General features: G+C 40.1%; 1 protein-coding gene across 14 annotated transcripts in view; it reads left to right on the top strand.

Annotated features, from left to right (window-relative positions):
* The window catches only part of CACNA1D (calcium voltage-gated channel subunit alpha1 D), a 312904-nt gene that overhangs the window by 189953 nt on the left and 101784 nt on the right, over positions 1–21167 (top strand). For 13 of the 14 annotated variants that reach the window (XM_077325522.1, XM_077325529.1, XM_077325523.1 and 10 more), the window contains 12 exons: positions 192–352; positions 4740–4965; positions 5127–5334; positions 8264–8384; positions 10418–10532; positions 10735–10804; positions 12237–12306; positions 13606–13759; positions 15171–15300; positions 17608–17667; positions 19922–20028; positions 21072–21159. In XM_077325522.1, coding sequence (XP_077181637.1) covers positions 192–352; positions 4740–4965; positions 5127–5334; positions 8264–8384; positions 10418–10532; positions 10735–10804; positions 12237–12306; positions 13606–13759; positions 15171–15300; positions 17608–17667; positions 19922–20028; positions 21072–21159 — 1510 coding nt within the window. The remainder of the gene's footprint in view (positions 1–191; positions 353–4739; positions 4966–5126; positions 5335–8263; positions 8385–10417; positions 10533–10734; positions 10805–12236; positions 12307–13605; positions 13760–15170; positions 15301–17607; positions 17668–19921; positions 20029–21071; positions 21160–21167) is intronic. The other variant, XM_077325521.1, reaches the window with a different exon arrangement.

The following is a 21167-nucleotide window of genomic DNA, read 5'->3' as shown; positions in this document are numbered from 1 at the left end:
CAGCTTGTAAGTGCCAGGAAACACACCAAATGTTTTCAAGTAGTCATTTTAGTTGAAGACAAAAGGAGTCATTACTGTTTTAACTGTGGCAAAGTCATCTCAAAATCTCTTTGACCAGCAGAAATATTCTTGTAGCCCGATTTATATAATTTTATTCTACCCTGTAATGCTGTTGCTATTTTAAATTTTAGTCGACGTTGGCGCCGATGGAACCGATTCAATCGCAGAAGGTGTAGAGCTGCTGTAAAATCAGTCTCATTTTATTGGTTAGTTATCGTATTGGTGTTCCTGAACACATTAACCATCTCTTCTGAGCATTACAACCAACCTGATTGGCTGACCCAAATACAAGGTAAACTGAAACATTCCTTTCTTGCAATAACTTACAGACATTGTAGGGAGCTTATCAGCTTTTAAAATATATACTTCTGAGTGGTTTTTCATTGTTTAAGATACTTAAGTTATGAAATGGGAAGCAATGAACAGTTTTTAAGTGCCATATAGTAAGTTATGTTTGGCTTCTAACCAAGGTTGAAGATTGAAGTCTCTACTTCCAATGTGGGCCACCAACAGGACTATCTGGATCTAGTAAAAGATGTGTCTATTGCTACCCATATTTTTTCCAGAGATTGTATTTGCTTGTGCTCATTTATTTCAAAATTATGCATAGAGAAAGAAGGGTTGTCAGGTAAGGTGCCAACAGCATTCCTTATGAATCTGTTTCCCTATTTGTGGACCTGATTCTGCTCCACAAGTAAATAACTTTATCATCACTCTACCTTTACACTCACACACACAAGCTACCTTACAGATGTTGATAGATAGATACAGCGGTGTACCAAGCCTGTTTGGTGGATGGGGCTTGGTGACATCAGTGTGTGTGTGTGTGTGTGTGTGTGTGTGTGTGTGTGTGTGTCTGAACCCAGTAGCCTATGAGAAATGTCTACTCATGTCCAGGCCCACCCCATCACCCGACATCCTGCCACTTTCCCCATGTTTGGTGGAGGGACCAGCCTCCTTGGACCACAAGTCCCCCTTGCACATTGCTATGGGACTGCTGGGAAGTGTGAGCCACCATTGGTCTGGTTCTGCTGCTGCATGACGGGGGGGGTGAGTAGGGGTGACCCTCATGGGCTTCTCAGCATTGTGGCGGACGGATGTCAGGGGCTGGTGTTGGGGACATGGGCAAGGGCTCCTGGGTTTACCGATGGGCCTCCTGCATGTATGGCAGGCCCCTGCCATGACTCCTTCCCATGCCCCCATCAAGTGGTAGCCAGCTAATACCCTAGCCTCTGGATAGACATAAAGAGAGAGACATTTGTAAAATAAAAACTGTGGATAATTATGTTCAACATCTAACATAGTGCAGCATTAAAAAGCAGATGTCAACATTGAGAGGAGCTTCTAAAATCTCCATAGCAAAGAACATGTTTTTCTTAAAAGGCTGGGAAAAGAAAACTGGTTTTGCCTAATACCCTAAAAGATTGTAAATTTGGAAACTAGGAAATTTCCTGTGGGGAGGAAGTTCCATATTATGGACATCTCAACTGGAAAGGCATGCTTTGTCACCTAGCCTCAAATAGACCCATTATGCACGGGGGTTTTAGCGCACATTCGGGGTGGAATGGCGGCGACTAAAATCACCGATAACGCACGGAGCCGGCTGCAACCGGCTGCAGCTTTGGTGCATGCCGCCGAAAAAGCCGCATCAGTGAAACGCGGAAGAAAGCGCAGCTTCCGGGTGACCGGGGCGCAACCAGAAGCGGCGCCCGGATCGCAGCGTGCATAATCAGTTACTCTGGGTTTTGCCGCCGTCACACCCCGCCCCGTGCATAACCGGTGTGCATAACCGGTCTTCCCCCTCCGCGTTTTCCATGTGACCCGAAATCGCCGTTTCGGCGGCCGTGCATAATGGGCCATAGTGAAGCAAGCAAAGGGCCTTACTACACATTACATTCCCCCCCCCCCCAAGGCCATGTAATCAGATTTGTGCTGTCTCACCTATGAACTCAATGCTCTGGCATTCAGGTTCCAGTTCAGATCAGGACCATTGCATACATGCCTTTTCCACTTCATCATTCTTTGAATTCAACATGTACTATTTGTTCTTTATATCTACTAATGGGATACATGAGGTACCAATATCATACTCCTGGGACCACTTCAGGCCAGAAAACTGGCACAGAGAGAAAGACATTAGCCTCTTCTGCCCATGTGCTGCATTCCCAATCCACACTCGGCCTCATGCACCTGTGAATTGATTTCCCATAAGGGAACTTATCTGAGGAAGTGTGGATTTTAACTCACACCTTGAATAAAACTTTGTTGGTCTTAAAGGTGCCATTGAACCAAATTTTGTTCTGCTACATCAAACCAATATGCCTATGCATCTGAATCTTATCTGTATAGGAACTTGCAGGCATATATCTGACTGGCAGTCCTTATGCCAGACCTGGCAAGTTCATATGGGACAAAATGCTGCTTCAGGTACCCCTGTAGAGCTTTATATGTAAAAATCAGCACTCAGTTGTACTCAGAAGCAAACTGGCATTTAGGGAAGTGATAGTTCATGTAGGTTTTATTAATTATTTATTTATTGTATTTTTGTATTGGTTGTACTTACTAGTAGGATAGCTGCTGGATTTTGAATGAATTGTAGCTTTTGAATATTCATTATAGGTAGCTTAAAGTAGAATACATTGCACTAGTTCAACCTAGATATCAGAATGTGGACAACTGTAAGCAACTCGCACCTCTTGATAAAAGGCCAAACCAACCAACACTGGTAAAGGTGCCATGTACTGTAGAGAACTGGACGTTCATAAGTAGCCGTGGATCTAGATACCTTCTCGTTAAGGGATATTTCCACCTCAGCTCCATAACCTTTAGCTGGCCTTACTGTCAACCAATTGCACGCCAGTTTTATCTAGATTGAATACCAGAGAAAAAGAGAAAAATACCCAACCAAAACAGGGAGGAAGAATGGTATGATCCAATACATAACTGAACCAATTCAGTTATGTACAGAAAACATAACTCTAGGGATTTAATAACAAATCAAAACCAAGAAACACAGAATGCCAAGTAAGATAAAACTAGTATAGTGAAGAACAGATACATAAGTTGGCCAAATAGTGGAGATGGAAAAAATAAAAATAGTTTAAAAAAATTAATACTATATTTCTATAATATATAAAACAGTTTCCTTATAGCTAAACATTTTTTTCAATCAAGCACTTCACAAATGGAGAAAAATATAAGAATTGAGTGCAAAACTCAAGTCAAAATAGTTATGTTGAAGCATTTACACTAGACTTGTGCACTTTGGTGCACTTCAGCCACTTCGGCAGCCATTCAGGCCCGAGGCAGCCAGGACACAGGGGGGAAGGGGTGGTACCAGCACATGCAGGCAGGTGCAGAGCTCTGCGCCTGTGTGTGGGTGCTGGCGCTGCCCCTCCCTCTTGCTCCACGGTGTTGGCCGCTTTGGGCTTGAATGACCGCCAAAGCGCACAAGCCTAATCGACACCATACATTTGGCAGAAAAAGCTATATGAACAAAATTTCTAATAAGAGCAGGTCCTCCCCCGTCCTTATGAAATCTGCCCCCCCAGTGGCCAGTCATCGCCCCCTCAATTAACATCTTTTTAGATAATACAACTGGGAATGGATGAGTTGAGGAGTAACGGGTCTAGTAAAGGATAGTTATTGTCACCATCTCTGCTATTTTATTCTACCTTCATATCTGTATTGTTCTTTTGTCGGCAAGATGCCATAGAATCATAGAGTTGGAAGGGGCCATACAGGCCATCTAGTCCAACCCCCTGCTCAACGCAGGATCAGCCCAAAGCATCCTAAAGCAAGAATAGCTTTGCTGTCTTTTGGGGATTTAGTGTTTTTATTGCTATACTTTTGTAAACCACCACAATCCGGCTGGTCTTGGAGTAGCCATATAGAAATCAAATAAATAAACAAACAAACAAATGATTTCCCAGATAGAGTTGATTTCACCCAGAGTCTTCATCAGGAGTATTTCCATACTATACAAAAAATACAAAATCTTTTTTAGAAAAAGATTTTTGACCACATATTCAAAGTACATTCCCTAATGCTTCTATATAATTATTTTGACTTTAGTTTGCATTCAATTTTTAGGAGATTTTTTTCTCAATTTGTGAAGTTATTGATTTTAAAAAAGTTTACATATAAGGAATCAATTGTGTAAGTTTTGTACCTTATAGGAGTATATTATGAAAATTATTTTTGATTTTTGCCTTCAACTGTTTTTTGACTATTTTTTCAAGTAAAATAAAACAGTATGTCAAGTGCATTTCAGCAAAAAGCTTTCACCAGTGCCTTTTCTGAGTATAATTTGCAGTTTTATCGACCTCACACCATAAAGAATACAACAAATCAAAAGAACCAGCAAAATAACTAAATACATGTAAAAATAAAGAAACATTAAAACCATAAATAAAAACTGTAATATGTTTTAATAAAAATATATACATACTTCAAGTGTGAAGTCCTGGCATATTTCAATAAAATATTGCCTCTTCTGTTCCTATGGTTTTATTCATATGGGTTGCATTGTAATTTGTGGGAAAATGTGTGATTTAGTGAAAAAGGTGAAAAAGGATAAATGAAAGCAAAATTTATATATTTTTTTCAAACCACTAATGATATTAAACCAGAGGGAGGTAAATCAATCTTAGTTTCTGATTTCTTTCTTTCTTTCTCAGATATAGCAAACAAAGTTCTGTTGGCTTTGTTCACCTGTGAAATGTTAGTGAAGATGTACAGTCTGGGCCTGCAGTCCTACTTTGTGTCCCTTTTCAACCGTTTTGATTGCTTCGTGGTATGTGGTGGCATTGTTGAAACCATCTTGGTGGAATTGGAAATTATGTCTCCCCTTGGAATTTCAGTGTTTCGCTGTGTGCGTCTTCTCCGTATTTTCAAAGTGACCAGGTAAGATGGACTCAGAGATTATGCCTTTTTGGGGTTTATTTTAACTTGCTGCTGAGTTTTACTGACCCTTGTATGATCCGCAGCTCTTTTGTAATATTTCATCACGCACTTGTTCTTTTACGGGTTTTTTTTTTTGTTAACACACGCATTTTAATTTATAGGCACTGGACATCCCTGAGCAACTTGGTAGCATCCTTGTTAAACTCAATGAAGTCCATTGCTTCACTGTTGCTTCTGCTTTTCCTCTTCATCATAATCTTCTCATTGCTTGGAATGCAGCTGTTTGGAGGCAAATTTAATTTTGATGAAACTCAAACAAAACGGAGCACCTTCGATAATTTTCCACAAGCTCTTTTAACTGTATTCCAGGTAACTTTCTTTCACCCACTATAAAACATTTTATCTTTGAACAACAAAACTGTCTAAATAATCCTGTCTCCTAAAAAAAAATCACTATCTCAATTACTATTAATTCTGTTTGTGTTAAATAGCATTCTGCTCATTAAAGTCAATATTCTGGTAATTTTGCATCATTTTGTACCATTTGTTCATATCATGTATTCAATCTATCTATGCAGCATAGCTTTTATGTTAATGTCATTAATATTAAGTTGTCTTTGTTCATCCTCAATTTAGCTGTAAAAACATGGAAAGTCATTAACTTCAAAATCTTATATTTGATTGTTTTACAACTGTGTTTATTTCATATATAAATGCCGTTGTTAGTTCTTGTGATTTAAAGAGGTATTTGGACATAGCAGGACTTGTTTTGTTTTGTTTGCTCTCTGCAGTTATGTTTTTGAAACCTGGGTACATTTAAAAAATAACACATGCTATGATAGTTTAGCTGGGAAGAGAGGAGATTGCCTGTTCCTCAACTTAAAACAAAGGGAACAAAAGTAGAAAATAATCCCACCAATGCTCACAGAAGTGCTTATGTAGAAATAGAGCTGCTACACATTTGCTACCAGTAGGCTGAGACATTTATTTCAAGTTCTCCACCTAAGGTGCTAGACCAATGTCTGTGCTTTAACGATGTATTCTTGGGAGGTTGTACTGATTCATCAGTTAGTATATCACATCCTCGGCCAAAAGTCCCATCATGGAGATATTAAAGATTTCATGCCTTTTCCGCAATGAAGATTAGTTTCCATTTGGAAGAACTAATATGTGAAATAGCTTTTGGGACGAAGTTGAAAACTCAATTTGTTCATATTTTATATTGCGTATCAGTCTTTAATATTTTCTGCAATCCAGTTGAAGTGCATTTGCACAATATGGAGATCCCAGTGTAAAGTTTGATTCCATGTCCTTGGCCTTCAAAGCAAAATTTGCTAATACTGAACAGCCTATTGGCTGCTGTTATACTATAAATGAAAAGTGTACTTAGCTATTGATTTCCAAAACACAGGGTATGCTTTTGCTCCATATTTAAATGAACCAAGGAACAATGACTCTCATTATAATAGTTCTCTATAGATGCTAGTGATTCCTGAGAAAGAATTCTCCCATGTAACACCCAAACAAATAAACAAACATCAACATCCTAGAGTTCATTGTAGGAAGCCAAGACAAACTGCATTCAAATTAATTTGCATTCACTGAATGAATGCATATACCCAGATTAAGTTTGTGAATGAGAACCAACCAAATAAACTCATAATCTTAGTTGCAGAAGTGACTTTCCGTTACTTCCCTATTCTTGTAGAGGTGATAGCAAGATATTGTGTTAAATTTCACAGATCCTTATCTCATATTAAAGCTCTGTCACTAGCAAAATGGATCCATAGGATCTAATCAACTTTTTTTTTAATCCCCTTGCTCACTCTGTCCAGTATTGACTTGCAGATTTTTATCTGTTTAATAATCACATGGAATTGGATCCTGACACTCCGCTCAGCCTTCTTCCTGCTCAGAGAGTCTTCCTGTGGTTCAAGCTAGTAGAAATATCTTTTTGCTGGAGGAAGGCTTCACGTTTAACTAAGTGGAGTAGGTTGGATCTAAACTACTATGTCAGTGAAATATTTTACATTATTGATCATATCATACTATGAAAATGCCATGTTTTTTTTTACAAAAACTCTGGAGTTTATTTTTGGGAAAGCTTTTGTAAAAACTTCAGTGACAGCTGTTACAAGCAAACAATAAGACTGGATGTACAAATCATTTCTGTCCCCAGTCCTATTAATTTATTTTTCATATATTGTAAAAAGGTAATATATGAACCAAGGTAAAAAGTTAATATATGAACCATATTATTGCTAGCAGAAACTTGAGGGAGTGAATCTCAGTCACATACTCACTGTGTGGTTTTATAGGGATAGTAAGACTGTTTCATTTTAAAGAGGTGTTGTTAAGTAATACTCAGGTAAGACACATGAAGTGCTTTCAGTGCTTAAAATGTACTGCATGAATACTAAGCATTGTTACCATTTTAACGACACTTGCAAAGATATACAAGGTAAGTCAAAATGTATTGCTACTAGTTCCAGTTCATACATGCATGGGTTTATTCCAAACAAAATGTTAATTCCAAACAAAACAATCATCACAGGATGATCATAGGGGCTTATTATGATGATATTTTAAGAAAAGTGAAAACTTGCATTGGTGAGAAAAAGGCCAGGAAAGTTGTGCTGATACTTTTTTTCCCATCATGACACTGTACCTGCTCATTCTTCAAGGGTAGCAAGGGCTGTACTATGAGAATTTCATTGGGAACCTTACTCCATCTACCCCACAACCCTGATCTTGCCCCTTCAGGCTTCTTTTTGTTCCCCAAACCCAAAGAACATTTAAAAGGAACATGATTTGGGTCCCTTTAGGATACTGAAACTGCCATTTTGATGTGGTGTAAATTGAAGAGCACAGAATTCTTCGGGGAAGGGTTAGAGAGATAGATGGAAGATATGTTAAGAAACAATAGGTTCACATTTTGATATTTTGTTTCTACTATTTTGTAGCAATACTTTTTGACACACCTTCATGCAACTGGGACAATTTGTGAGAATAAGAAATTTTATGTCCAAGTGATCCTAAATGTTAATTTATGAACCTAACAAGGAAGGATTTTTTTTTGGGGGGGGAGATATGCAGTTTATTGTGTGAATTTAATATCTTGGTACAACTTAAATTTAATTTCCAAGATATCCTTATTTACAATATAAAACAGTTTAATTGCTGGAACTGGACTTTTATTTTAATGAAATGTTTATTTGTATATTATGCAGTAAAGAAAAAGTCATTTTATTTTTAGTGTTCTGGGAGTTCATTCAGTAACAAGGAATCTGCTTCTTAGATTCTAACAGGTGAAGATTGGAATGCGGTTATGTATGATGGCATTATGGCATATGGCGGCCCATCATCATCAGGAATGGTAGTCTGTATATACTTCATTATTCTCTTCATCTGTGGTAACTGTATCCTTTCATTTTAAGTGACATTTGCACTCAGAAATGTAGCATGTAAAGGAGATTTAGATTGGAGAGACAAAATTCCATACTTTAACTTCTGCCCCTTGTCCCAAACATTCTCAGATTAACCTTTAGAAAGTCATTCTCTTTCTGCCTCCTGCTGCACCTGGCTGGAGGGGGGGAGCAACCATCATTAAGATATTCAGTGGAAATCCTCCAGTTCTCAGAAATGTTCCTTTGGATCCAATTCTGCACGTCCATAATAAATAAATGTTAAAATCTAAATTATTAGTCTTTACAGTGTCCTCATTACCTGTTTTGTTGCCTTCCGTTTTGGTGCCAAAGAAGAGGAAGATGGCAAATGTTTCCAGTTTAGGATTTTATAAAGAAGGTGGGAAATGGAAAATATGAGATTTGCAGCAACTTCAGTAACTTCAGGTGCGACAATCACCTCCAGGCTGGACTACTGTAACTTGTATGTGGGCCACCCCTTATCCCTGACCCAGAAGTTGCCGTTGATACAAAATGCATCTGCCCCGGTCCTTATAAGGACCCTATGAAGAACCCACATTTGACCTGTTCTCCAACAGCTGCACTGGTTGCTGATTGAATTCCAGATCAGATTTAAGATGCTGGTCCTAACCTTTAAGGCCTTACGTGGTCTGGTTCTTGCATAGCTGAGAGACAGCCTCTCCGTATATGCCCCTCAAAGGGCTCTGCGATCAGCAAATTCTAATTTGCTCACGATCCCTGGCCCTGGAGAGGTGCGCCTAACCTCAACCAGAGCCAAGGCCTTTTCCGTCCTGGCTCCAGCCTGGTGGAATGAGCTGCCGGTAGAAAAATGGTTTAGGTCCAGGCTGCACCCCAAACTATCCATCTGGGTCCCCTGCCTACCCCCATTTGGGGCTATTGTGAGATGAGCACCCTCCCCCCCTCCTTTGAGCCAGGCTCTCATGAAATACATCTTACTGTCTGCCTGGCTAGTTGGGCTGTTTTTTCTGCCTAGGGTGAAGCAAATTAACAGGATTTAAGAATTTTGTTGTAACTGTATTTTAATGTTCTTACTTGTTTTATACCTTGTATTTTTTACTGTTGTATACCATCCTGGAACCACTTTTTTGGAGAGGGGCCATCTAGAAATCTCTCTCTCTGTCTCTCTCTCTCTTTCTGAGCCACTATGGATGGAGTGGTGTCTGGGCCCTGTCTGGGTTTCCGGACACCGCTTCTGCTTCATAGGCCAATCTGGGTGCGGCCAGGATTCGGCTGGCCCCTGGAGCGCCCGGCCCAAAACCTGGCCATGAGGCATGAGCACTGCCTCACAGCCACACACACGTCAGCCGCCATGTCCTGCCTGGCCTGTTGCTCCATTCGGGCAGAGGTGGCACAGGCTGTGAGATGGAGAGGCAATGCAAGCAGAGGTGGAGAGGTGGTGCAGGCTGCTAGGTGGCGGTGGAGTCTCCAAGGAGGTGAGGCAATGGCAGCAAGGTGGCAGCAGCAAGGTGGCAGCGAATCCTCCAACACAGCAGAGAGGTGGTGAGGTGGCAGTGCGGTCCCGCCAGAGGCAGCAAGGCACCAATGGCGGCAACACCGAGGAGTGCCAGCCCCAAGACTGCCATGCATTCGTCCCAGCTCCTTGGGCACAGAAGATTAGAGAGGGGCAGGGAAGCCACTCCATGCCTCACCAGAGCTGCTTCTCCCTGCGCCTGCCACCTTCCTCCACCACCACATACATACATACACCAACAAGTGGACTGGATTGCCTCTGGATAGAATCAACCATAAATAAAAATTGGGTTGGAATTCTTCCTTTTTAAATTTTGTGAGTGGTATAGCACTGCCAAGAAAACAGACAGATTTGGGAAGCAAGCAACTTTTTTGAAAATTCTTTATTAAATATAAAAACAGTAGCATAATTTCATTCAAATCCTGCCTCACCAGTACCATTTCAGTTTACCAAAGCCCTTTTATTTCTTTAGGATGGGATTTCATATGTTTCTCCATTGTGATACTTATAGTATCCTTAAAAGAGTCTGAATTAGATATCTTGTTAAATGTCTTCTTGGCCATTGCTGTTGATAACCTAGCTGATGCTGAAAGTCTGAACACGGCTCAGAAAGAAGAAGCAGAGGAAAAGGAGAGGAAAAAAAACGCCAGGTACAGGGGAAGAGTGCACTAATGCTTTCAGTTTTCTTGGTACCCTAATGTGTAATTAAATAAAACTGCCAACTGCCTCTTTTTATAAAACAGTTTTCAAATCTGTGCTTTTATGGATTCTACACATGTTTAACAAAATCATGGACTAGCCTTATGGCTTGTTTATTATTGTTTATTATTTTATTTTTGTTTGAAACTGTAGAAAAGAGAGTTTGGACACTAAAAAGGGAGACAAAACAGAAAGTGAACAAACAAAGGCCAAGGATACTAAGGTAACTTATTTCTGTACACATCAGCAGAGACTTTCTAGTTTTTTGCCCACTTATTTCAGGGCACAGTTTAGAGCACCATTCCTTCCTCTTAAAGCCTTAAATGCTATTGGGGGGTGGGGGTGGGGGTGCATTAAGAACTGCCTTCTCCCTCACTGTCCACCATGTCAGTTAAGGTCATTTTAGGCCCTTGAATGTTGTTTTATGTTGCCTTTATGCCCCTGACTTGTTTTTATGGTTTTAAAATTGATAGCTCTTATGCTGTTGTTTTTACGATTTTACAAGTGGGAACCCCATGATACTAGTGAGGGAGTTATCCCATATCTTCCCCATTGCTGAGCTAGCAAGCCCTCCCCCCCCATGCATCACTGAGGCTGGAAGCTGGCGTCTGCCAGCACCCCTAGGCTCACAAAACCTGCTGCTCAGGACTGGAGTGGCTGCTGACATCCTCATCTGTCCATTCCAACCTTGCTACATCTTCTGGCATCCGCAACCGCAGTGCCCAGGTACACTGCTGGTGTTTTCTACTCTTGGGCCCAGAGTAGCATCCTGCATCCTCCATAGCCATGGTGGCCAGCTGGAGCAATTTCTTGAACTGCGCTTTCTGCAAATTATACTGGGGGGGGGGGGGTGTTAACCCGCCCTTTACGTTTTTTTTTCATTTCAAATGTTTTGCAAACTTGGTGAGTTCCCCAAGCTTTAAGAAAGCTCTGTTAGCTTCATGTGGATCAGAGCCACCGATTTTGATATCGACAGATCACACCCACAGGTGGCTAATAGTATGCTGTACTGGTTTTACTCTGCACGCTACCTTGAACAGGAGAGAGGCAGCATATAATTTTTCTGAACATATAAGTAAATTAGCTGATACTGTCTTCCCACGGCTGCTGTTTATAAAGAAATCTTCTCTGATTTGACCCTGTGCCTCACCCTTCAAAGTTAAAATCCTCCCAAGTGAGGGCTGCTATATCCACAAACTCTTTATTTCCTTCCTTGTGTATGTTTTAGGTACCAATTCAATTCTCATACTTGTCTGCATTTAGAATTTGTTAGATTTTCCTAAATAGATAAATGTGGTAAATGTTTGCTTGTGACTACAGGTCTATTATTTTTTAATTAAATCTTTAATTTTCTCAGATGATAGATAATTGGAGAAAGCCTGCTCTCTGACCAGTTTAAAGCACTCTGTACTCTGAAGCACCAAAATCTTAATACTATTGAGAAGAATACTCACACTTTGCTGAGAGGACAGTTCCTTGAGTCACAATATGGCCCTATATGTAGCTTAACTGGACTTTATTTACTGACTCATTAGGTTTATTTATTCACTCCGAAATTTTAAATTAAACAATAATTATCTTGAGCATTTTTAATACTTGGAATGGAGCTGTACTTTCTTGGTTACTTTCTGAAATCCTCTTTGCTAACATGATAGGTTACAATCAATGAATATGGAGAAGGAGAAGAAGAAGATAAAGATCCATATCCACCTTGTGATGTTCCAGGTAGTATGATTACATATAGAATTTAGGCCACCACAGATTAAATGGCAGATCTCCCTGGTCCACATCCAGCATTCTATCCAACACAACATCTTTAAACTGCGCGTGGCGCCATGGGCGCCACGGACTAAATAAATGGTTAAGGGGTTCTAAGGCGGGATGTGTCCGTGATGAGGAAGGGTCCGGATTGGACCCTTCCTCAGGACAGACAAGCGCTTGCCGATTGGTCCCTCCGATTCCCAGCCGCGGCTCGCAGTTGCTCCCTTTGTCGCCGGCCTGATACGTCCGAGGCGCTTCGCGCCTCCGACGCGTCAGGCCGGCCGCAAGGGAGCCCAGGGGCTCCGTGCCCGGTGGCCTGACGCAACTAGAGACGCGAAGCGCCTCTCGCCGCGTCACGCCGCCGCCCGAGGGAGGCCCTGGCAGTCGCACGGAGCGCGGCTGCCGGGGACTCCCTGCCCGCCAAATGACCACCGCCCGGGGGAGGCCCCGCCGCCCAACAGACCTCCCACGATCCGGTAAGTGCCTAGAGCCCGCTGTATTACTCATACAGCGGGCTTGATTACTAGTACATACATATAGGGCTGTCCTTTCCTGCTATGTGTTGCCTGCATAGGAACACGCCTCTAGCTAAATAACAAGTAAACAGTATATTACTGTAGCCACTGCTCCTTTGGTAAGGCTGATGCCCTCACACCAAGATCATTACTTTCACTCATTGTTTACAGGCATGGTATTACCATGTAGGACTATCATACAATAGTTAGAATGTGCTGATTGCTATTATTGTGCACAGCCCCTTTCCATTAGATGTGTTTATTATTATTTTTATTAATTTATATTGGGATTTATATTCCGCCCTCTCTTTGGAACCGCAGGCCAGAATACAATAATGTAAAATACCTAAAAAATTTTATAAGTGAAGGTTTGTTACGTGAGACAGTTTACATCTGTAAAAACAAAGATGTCCCATTTCAAAGTGAACAGGGATAATATGAACAGCTTAGAAAAAACAGAACAGGATAAGAATCATCCAAAAACTACAGGCAAGGATTGAGAGATGACCTATATCTGTATTTCAGTGTAATAATGCAAAGAGATTTCAAAACCAGTTTGAGATGTTAATATAATATCTGAAAGCTGGATCCCTGATGATAACTTCAGAAAGATAACTTATAAGATGTCTGTTTAAATGCTTACATCTCCCTAGTTAGGGAGATGATGTACTGGCTAATGTTTCAAGCACCAGTTTTTCATAATGTTACAATTTTTGTTACATAATAATCAAAAACATTCTACTTAAAGTAGGTGAAGAAGAGGAGGAGGAGGAGGAGGAGGAAGAAGAGCCAGAAGTTCCAGCTGGTCCTCGACCCAGAAGAATATCTGAACTTAATATGAAGGAGAAGATGACACCAATTCCTGAAGGGAGCTCCTTCTTTATTTTCAGCAATACAAATCCGTAAATAACTTTTAAAACGTGTATATCACACAGTTTATTACTAAGTAGTGATACTAGACTGGCCCTTGTCTGGATGGCCCAGGCTAGCTTGATCTTGTCAGATCTCAGAAGCTAAGCTGGGTAGATCCTGATTAGTACCTAGATGAGAGACCACCATGAGTGCTAATCAGAGGTAGGCAATGACAATCCAGCCTTTGCTGACCTCTTGTCTTGAAAACTCTATGTAGTTGCCATAAATCAGTGGCAACTTGACAGCATTTTCAACCACCAATGCCACATTGAGATTTCCTCATAAATAGCAGAATTCTGTTTAACTCCATTTAACACACAAATGAAATTAGCAAAATGAATGAATGTTTTGAGAGCCATCTTGGGTAGTGGTCAAAAGCGGTGGTCTCGAATCTGGGAATGGGGTTTGATTCCCCACTCCTCCACATGCAGCCATCTGGGTTACCTTGGGCCAGTCACTGTTCTCAGAGCTCTTTCAGCCTCACCTACAGGGTGCCTGTTGTGCGGAGAGGAAGGTTTGATGATTGTAAGTCTTTGGGTAGTATAAAGCAAGATACAAAAAACTACTGCTTCTTCCTTTAGATGCAGTCCAGATCCACTAAAGCAGTGGTTCTCAACCTTCCTAATGCCATGCCCCTGTAATACAATTCCTCATGTTGTGGTGACCCCCAACCATAAAATTATGCAAGTGTTCTGTCACAGAAATTAAACCAAAACTGACCAATGGCATGAAGATCCATTGTTCATGATTGTATAGAAATTGTTTTTTTCTGGGGTTTCTCAGTTCAGTTCTGCGTCTTGTCCTGCCGAGCTGTGCTGCCACCTGGAGCGCCTGGCAGGAAACTGCGCTGCACAGGAGGCACTGCTGGAGCAGCTGGCAGCTGAATGTAGGTGCCTGCAGGAAGAGCAGCAACAGTGGCAGCACCCCCCTGCCCCGGCCAAGCTTATCGCCCTGCCGTGACCCCTGTGAAAGGGCCATTCAACCCCCAAAGAGGTCCCAACCCCCAAGCTGAGAACCACTGCTCTAAAGTTCTGTGTTTCTTGTCCTGCTGAGAAAACATGGCCTGACACTAATTGTTATTTAATCTAATCTATGTCTTAAAATTGGATAACTTTATATATGGTATTTACATGCCCCTTTCTATACAGCAGATATGTTTATTTCCTAAGGGTCAACTTACTTAATTACATTTGTTCATCATTTTTGCCATATTTTCGGATCTTTTCTTCATTTCTGACTTTGTGGGTCCTATTGGAATTCTTTATTAGTTAATCACACAAGCTGACTTTCCTGTTAACTATTTTTTAAAAAACAATGATTTGGCTTTGTACATTCAGTCGTTTGGGGGCACTGACGTGTCTACTTGTGATGCTCTGTTCCATTTGTCTTTCTTCCATTCAGGATTCGGGTGGGTTGCCACAGACTAATCAACCACCACATTTTTACCAACCTCATTCTTGTCTTCATCATGCTTAGCAGTGCCTCCCTTGCAGCCGAAGACCCTATTCGCAGCCATTCTTTTCGAAATAACGTAAGAAAAAAATAGACTCTTCATAGGAAACTGCACACTTAGTCTTCTTTTCACTGTGCCATTCAAAATGTAAAATGATGAAGGACAATAATATCTGTAGCTTCTTTGAATCAAGCTGCATGAAAATACTTGGGTTTTCTAAAAGTTCAGTAAGATGTTGGACTCAACTAGTAATTACAAAGTTGAGATATTTATTATAGTTTAAAATAATTTTTCCTCATTGTTGATCTTTCCCCCTTTAAGTATATCCTGGTGCCAGATGATCCAGCTTTCAAATGGCTTTGCCTGTGAAGGTATCATGGGAAAACTGCATTTAACCACAGTAGCCATTTTCATGGTGTGGTAAATTGCAATCTTACCATGTGGATATTTCACCATATGAGTACTCAGCTGAAAAGATCACCCTTGATTATTCTAGTTATGCACTCCTAATTATTTCAGCTGTGTTAGATTGGGTGGCTACATAACGTCTCCTTATCCAAGGGTGGGGGAAGTCTGCAATTCCATATGCTTCGTTAATTTATGCCAATACCAACAGATAAGAGGGTAACGGAATGTGGAACAACTTGATTTGAAGTGAATTCCGGTATTGGAATAAATACTACATAAATCAAACTTGTAGTCTGCCGTGGAACAGTATTTATGAATCACCACCTTAGGTTTCATACAGAAATTTTGCTTCTGTCAGAATTCGGCAATAATGTCATATGTCCAATTGTCATCAATGAAATATATTCTAGATATTGTCTTAAAAGTCTAGCTTCCTTTTTATGTTTATAATGATGACATTAAGGTATTAACCTTTTATGGTTGGTATCAAACTTCCACATACAGGTATTTCATAATCATATGTATTTAGAGCTATTGTGTAGTTGTTTAATGCAGTGTAATGGCTCTGTATCTAATTGTATATACATTGAGATAAGCAGTTTTTTGTCTAAAAAAATTGGTGCTTAGGTGGCTTCCTTCTAGTTCTTAAAAGGTAATTCTACTGTTTTTCCAGTAATTTTATTGTTACATGTGTACATCTTCTGGGTATTTAGCACTGGAAGGGCCTATGGTACAAGACCCGCTGGGTATAAGCTGAAAGGCAGTAGCTAAAGGTTTGCAGCCTGAAGTCTATAGCAGTCAGCTTGACAGACCTTGACCAGCCCATGTTTTTAAAAAGTTTTGTTTGGTTACCTCTTTGGTACTTTTGTAAAGTGCTTTGGGTTCCTCTGGAAAGAAAAGAGGCCAAAGGTACCATAAGAGAGAAAGATGCCCCCTAACACCATCTCAGTAGAAGCACTTCTGATGTTTTTTTTCTTTTCAAAAAAATGTCATCTTAGAGAATCACAGAGAAAACATTCCTAACAAAATGGAAAACAGTTCTAATATTTTTTTCAGAATTATTCTGACAATGCAAGAAAATGGAGGCAGCAGTTTTTCCCCCCTTCCTCTTCCTCCTCCCCACTTCAGCTTCCTGACCCACAGAGTTACAAATCCTTGATGGTCCTGAGGCCCTAGGGACAAATTGTTCAATGGTTCCAAAAGTGTGGGAGGTGAATGTGAGAAAGAGCTGTGGTCCTTGTGTCTGTGGATTATTGGATCCAACCCTTTGACTAGGAGTACATTACAGTTTGTACCTTATTGGTGTAACATCTTGTAATTCCAGATGTAAAAAGTAAGCTAAGCTGTGGAATTGTTCTCAAGAGAAATAAAAGGAGCATGGTAACATAATATAGCCTGTTTGAAAACCGTGAAATAGACATTAGCACACAGGCTTTTTGCACACAAATGAACACACAGATGTATCTTTAAAGGGTTAAGGGGTGTGTGGGGGAGAATTCTGTGTGTTGTTTAGAGGATCTTTGCAGGATCTGAATACAGTTTCAAGATTATCTATGGGATTTAGGGTTAACATGGTTTACCCTATAATAATCAAAACAACGTAACAATTGTCCCTGAAATGTAAATATTAAAAGTGCAAGGCATATACATGCCTTGGTGATCCGTTATTATAACATTATAGTATCTCAAATAAATCCTACTAACAGTTGCATCTTGGGAAATTTTTGGATGCTACCTAGACTGTGAACAACATTTTCAGGGACAAATTTGCGAACTTGAGTAGCTACCATGCAATTATCACTTAAACAAGTAATTATTGTACAGATATGGCACATTTAATTTTCTCTTTCTTATGTCCTTCTTATGTTCGTACAGTATGTTATTCTGTGCAAGCAAACAAAACTGTAAATACAGTAACTACTAGTAAAGTATTTGTCGATGAGTTTATTTTAATACAGCACATGTTATGCCTTGCAGATACTTGGTTACTTTGACTATGCTTTCACAGCCATCTTTACTGTTGAAATCCTGTTAAAGGTAATTAGCTGTTAATTGGTCCATGTTAGCTCAAACAGCTCTAGCAATAATGTTTGTAACTTTGTGTTTACCTTACAGATCCTAGGGTACGCAGATTATGTCTTCACTAGTATGTTTACATTTGAGATCGTTTTGAAGGTAACAGGTTTATAAAGAAGTTTGCTTAAGGATTTTTTCCCCTGTGTGTCTTCTTCAAGAAAAGGCACAACGTGTTCTCCGCCTTTTCACTCAACAAGCAAATTTAAATCTTAAAAAACAAACCAACCAACCAAAGGATTTTTTTTTCATGGGTTTTATTTATTATTTTGGACCTCTGGATGCATGCAGAAGCTACATTTTTGTCACTACATCAATCTGACATTTCACCTGAACCCATTTTCTATTTACGATTTGTCAGAAGAGGGAGAAAAATGTTTCTACAACGCATGAATTTTCTTCCTCCCTTTTCTGGCATTTGGAAAAAAAGATCTTCTTTTAAAGGGGGAGCATGTAGGTTTTTTTCCCCTGAACATGAAACTGTAATAGTCAGACCATGGCTTTCTTGCAAAGAGACTTGCAAGATGCCCTGTCCTGAATATAGTAAAATACTTTATCCTGGGTGTGTATTTAAATAGACAGAGAGGCCTAAACATGCTTGCTTAAATATATTGCCCATGCATGAGTTCAAAACTGGTATTTTGATGTATGGCTTGTGTACTGATTACAAAGAACATCCTCTGGGGCACTTAGCATTCTGACATACTAATTGCTTGGCACAGCAGTACTATAAGCAGTCTTGAGGCATGACTGGTGCTGGGAAAATAAACAGGAACATATAAGACATGTGCATGCACATTTTACAGCCTTAGAGACTGGGAAAATCTAATTCCAAACTCCTGAGTAGCCTGGACATGTAAGCATAAGACCTCCTGGTATTATAAGAATCAGTACATAAACTTTGCATTTACAGCTGAGGATTGAATATAACAACAGATCTGTTTCTTACTTTATTCATATTACTGTGTGTTCTTTTTACAGTATGTTTTAATTAATACTGCATAATAACTGTAATTTTGGCTGTTTACAAGATATGCTAAGTTTTTTAAAAATATTTTCACTTGAAGCAGCTTATAGCTGGGTTTTCCCCAGTAACTGAGCTGCATGGCTATAAAAGCTAGATTTACATGAATAAAGAGAGATACAAAGAAGACTTAAGTCGAAAACATTTGCAGTTTTCTAAAAGCATGTTCCATGTTTATTTATGGCAGTATGTAGATTTGGAACATGCTTGATATTTTGAGAAAGGTCGTATCTTTTTATCCTTCTGCTGACCGATTTCCCCAAGCAAGCAAGCAAGCAAGCAGCTATATAGGATGATATGACATTGGAATAAAGAGGGACAGTGAGCAAAGACAAATATTTAGGGAAGCCCAGTTCGTCCTTATTTCGGTAGATGTTACACTGGGCAGCCCCCAGCCCCAATGAATTTTGCCCTAAACTTCAATGACTAAAGTCTAAATCTGACATTTTAGCATTATATAAGCTGGGGGGGGGGATTGATATTGGAATCACTGTTGTGTTGAATATAGATTTTCAGGTCTCTTTTTTTTTGGATTTGCAGGGGGGGCTTTTATAAATACAGCATTGTGTTTTGTTACTAATATTTTATTTTTGATCAGGGCTTATTTGTGATGGTACTTACCAGTACTGAATACTGCCACCTTTTGGAGGGTGGGGGCTGTCCTGAGGCTGTTTCTCATGTGCCAATCTATACTGCTCAGCCAGAGAAATAGTTCCCCAGATCTACTGTGGCAAGCCTAGGGATACCTGTGAGCTCAGAGGAAGCCTTATGCTTGCCATAACTTCTCAGACCGCTGTTTATACTCTGGAAATAATACCGGTCCTCTTTACAAGATTGTTGTAAGAATTACCTGAGAAGAATTGTTCCCTTTTCTTAAGAGGAGAAGCAGCAATCCCCCTCTTCTGCTGCAGCATACGAGCACTCTCCAGTGTTGCTCCTGGGGACTAGTGGACCTTCAGGCACAGCCTAGTGGGGTTCTGAAGAGGGAGGGGAAAAATCAAATGGTATTAATAGGCATTAGTATTGCATCAGTCAATTAGATAATTTTAATACTGGGTTTATATTTTTGCATTCTGGTTAATCTACTAAGCACTGTTTTAGTATCATTCAGTGGAAGTGTCTTGTAAACAGCCTATGTATGTGCATCAAGCTGCGTGATATTCAAAGAGTAAAATGTGACTGTTCTACTTTTAGTTGACGGTGTTTGGAGCATTCCTTCATAAAGGGTCTTTCTGCCGGAATTACTTTAACTTGTTGGACTTGTTGGTAGTGGGTGTTTCTCTTGTGTCATTTGGCATTCAGTAAGTATTACAATAGCCCTGCAAAAGAAATTTGTCATTATTCTTGTTATTTTCATCAGTATATTTTCATCAGTTATTTTCATCAAATAGTACTCATTTTCCTATCCAGCAGAGAGGCAACAAATAGTACAATGGGCTGGCAGTTGTAGATAAGCTGATGATTAGCCACCATGTGCCACCACCAAACATTAACTTTTCCTCTACATTCTGAGAAGGGATGCAAGGAAACAGAGCTTTATGTTGTGGCCAGAGTTTCAAAATGTTCATATGTGTAAGGGAAAGGAGAAATCTGAAGGAATGTCCTGTAGAGATGCAGTGTGCTCTAACACCTCATAAGCACTGCTGTCCTCAAAAGCTGTGTTTTAGATTCCCCTCATTGGAATGAATGGGAGATGGTCATTTTTCTAAAAGGAGACAAAGAGAAGTCCCTGAGCCCGCCATTTCCACTTGTCCCTGGATACAACACACATGACAATCACACTGGCCCTTTTCTGCAGATACCTGTCTCTTAACTCACAGAGGCCATTCCTGGGTTCCATTTTTTGGATTTACTAGGAAGTAATGGTAAAGCAGGCCAGGGCAGGGAGGAGGCCCAGACAGCGCCAGCATCATGCATAAGCGGGGATTAGCCCTGCTGTCATGCAGGCGCCGGCTTGCCATTCCCTGCCCATGCATAATCCGCCTTTGAGGTCTTTTTTCTCCTGTTTATTTCCCCTTAATTTAATTAGTCAAGTAAAATAAAAGGTCCATAGAGTTGACTTACAAATTGAAAACAGAGCTCACAGTCTCATTCATGTTTCCCCAGTTGTAAGTAGCAGGGAGCTGGTTAGAGACAGATCCTATTCTCCCCGCCAGCTCTATTGGTGGGATATTTGAGGCCCATAAGATCAATAGAAGCAGAAACAGGATTACCTTGTAACTATAGAAAAAATAAGTTTTCTCAAAACTGATGGGTTGTCATTCATGAATATTAAGTTGCAGCCAAGCAAATGACATCAAATAATAACAAGTTAATGTTTTATTTGTCTTCACTTTTTCTCTAGATCAAGCGCTATATCAGTTGTGAAGATTCTGAGAGTTTTAAGAGTGTTAAGGCCCTTAAGGGCTATAAACAGAGCAAAAGGACTTAAGGTTTATAT

The sequence above is a fragment of the Paroedura picta genome, chromosome 3, assembly GCF_049243985.1.
Source record: "Paroedura picta isolate Pp20150507F chromosome 3, Ppicta_v3.0, whole genome shotgun sequence".
Lineage (NCBI taxonomy): Eukaryota > Metazoa > Chordata > Lepidosauria > Squamata > Gekkonidae > Paroedura > Paroedura picta.
The sequence above is the reverse complement of the archived record's forward strand: the minus strand, read 5'-3'. Positions and strand labels throughout refer to the sequence as shown.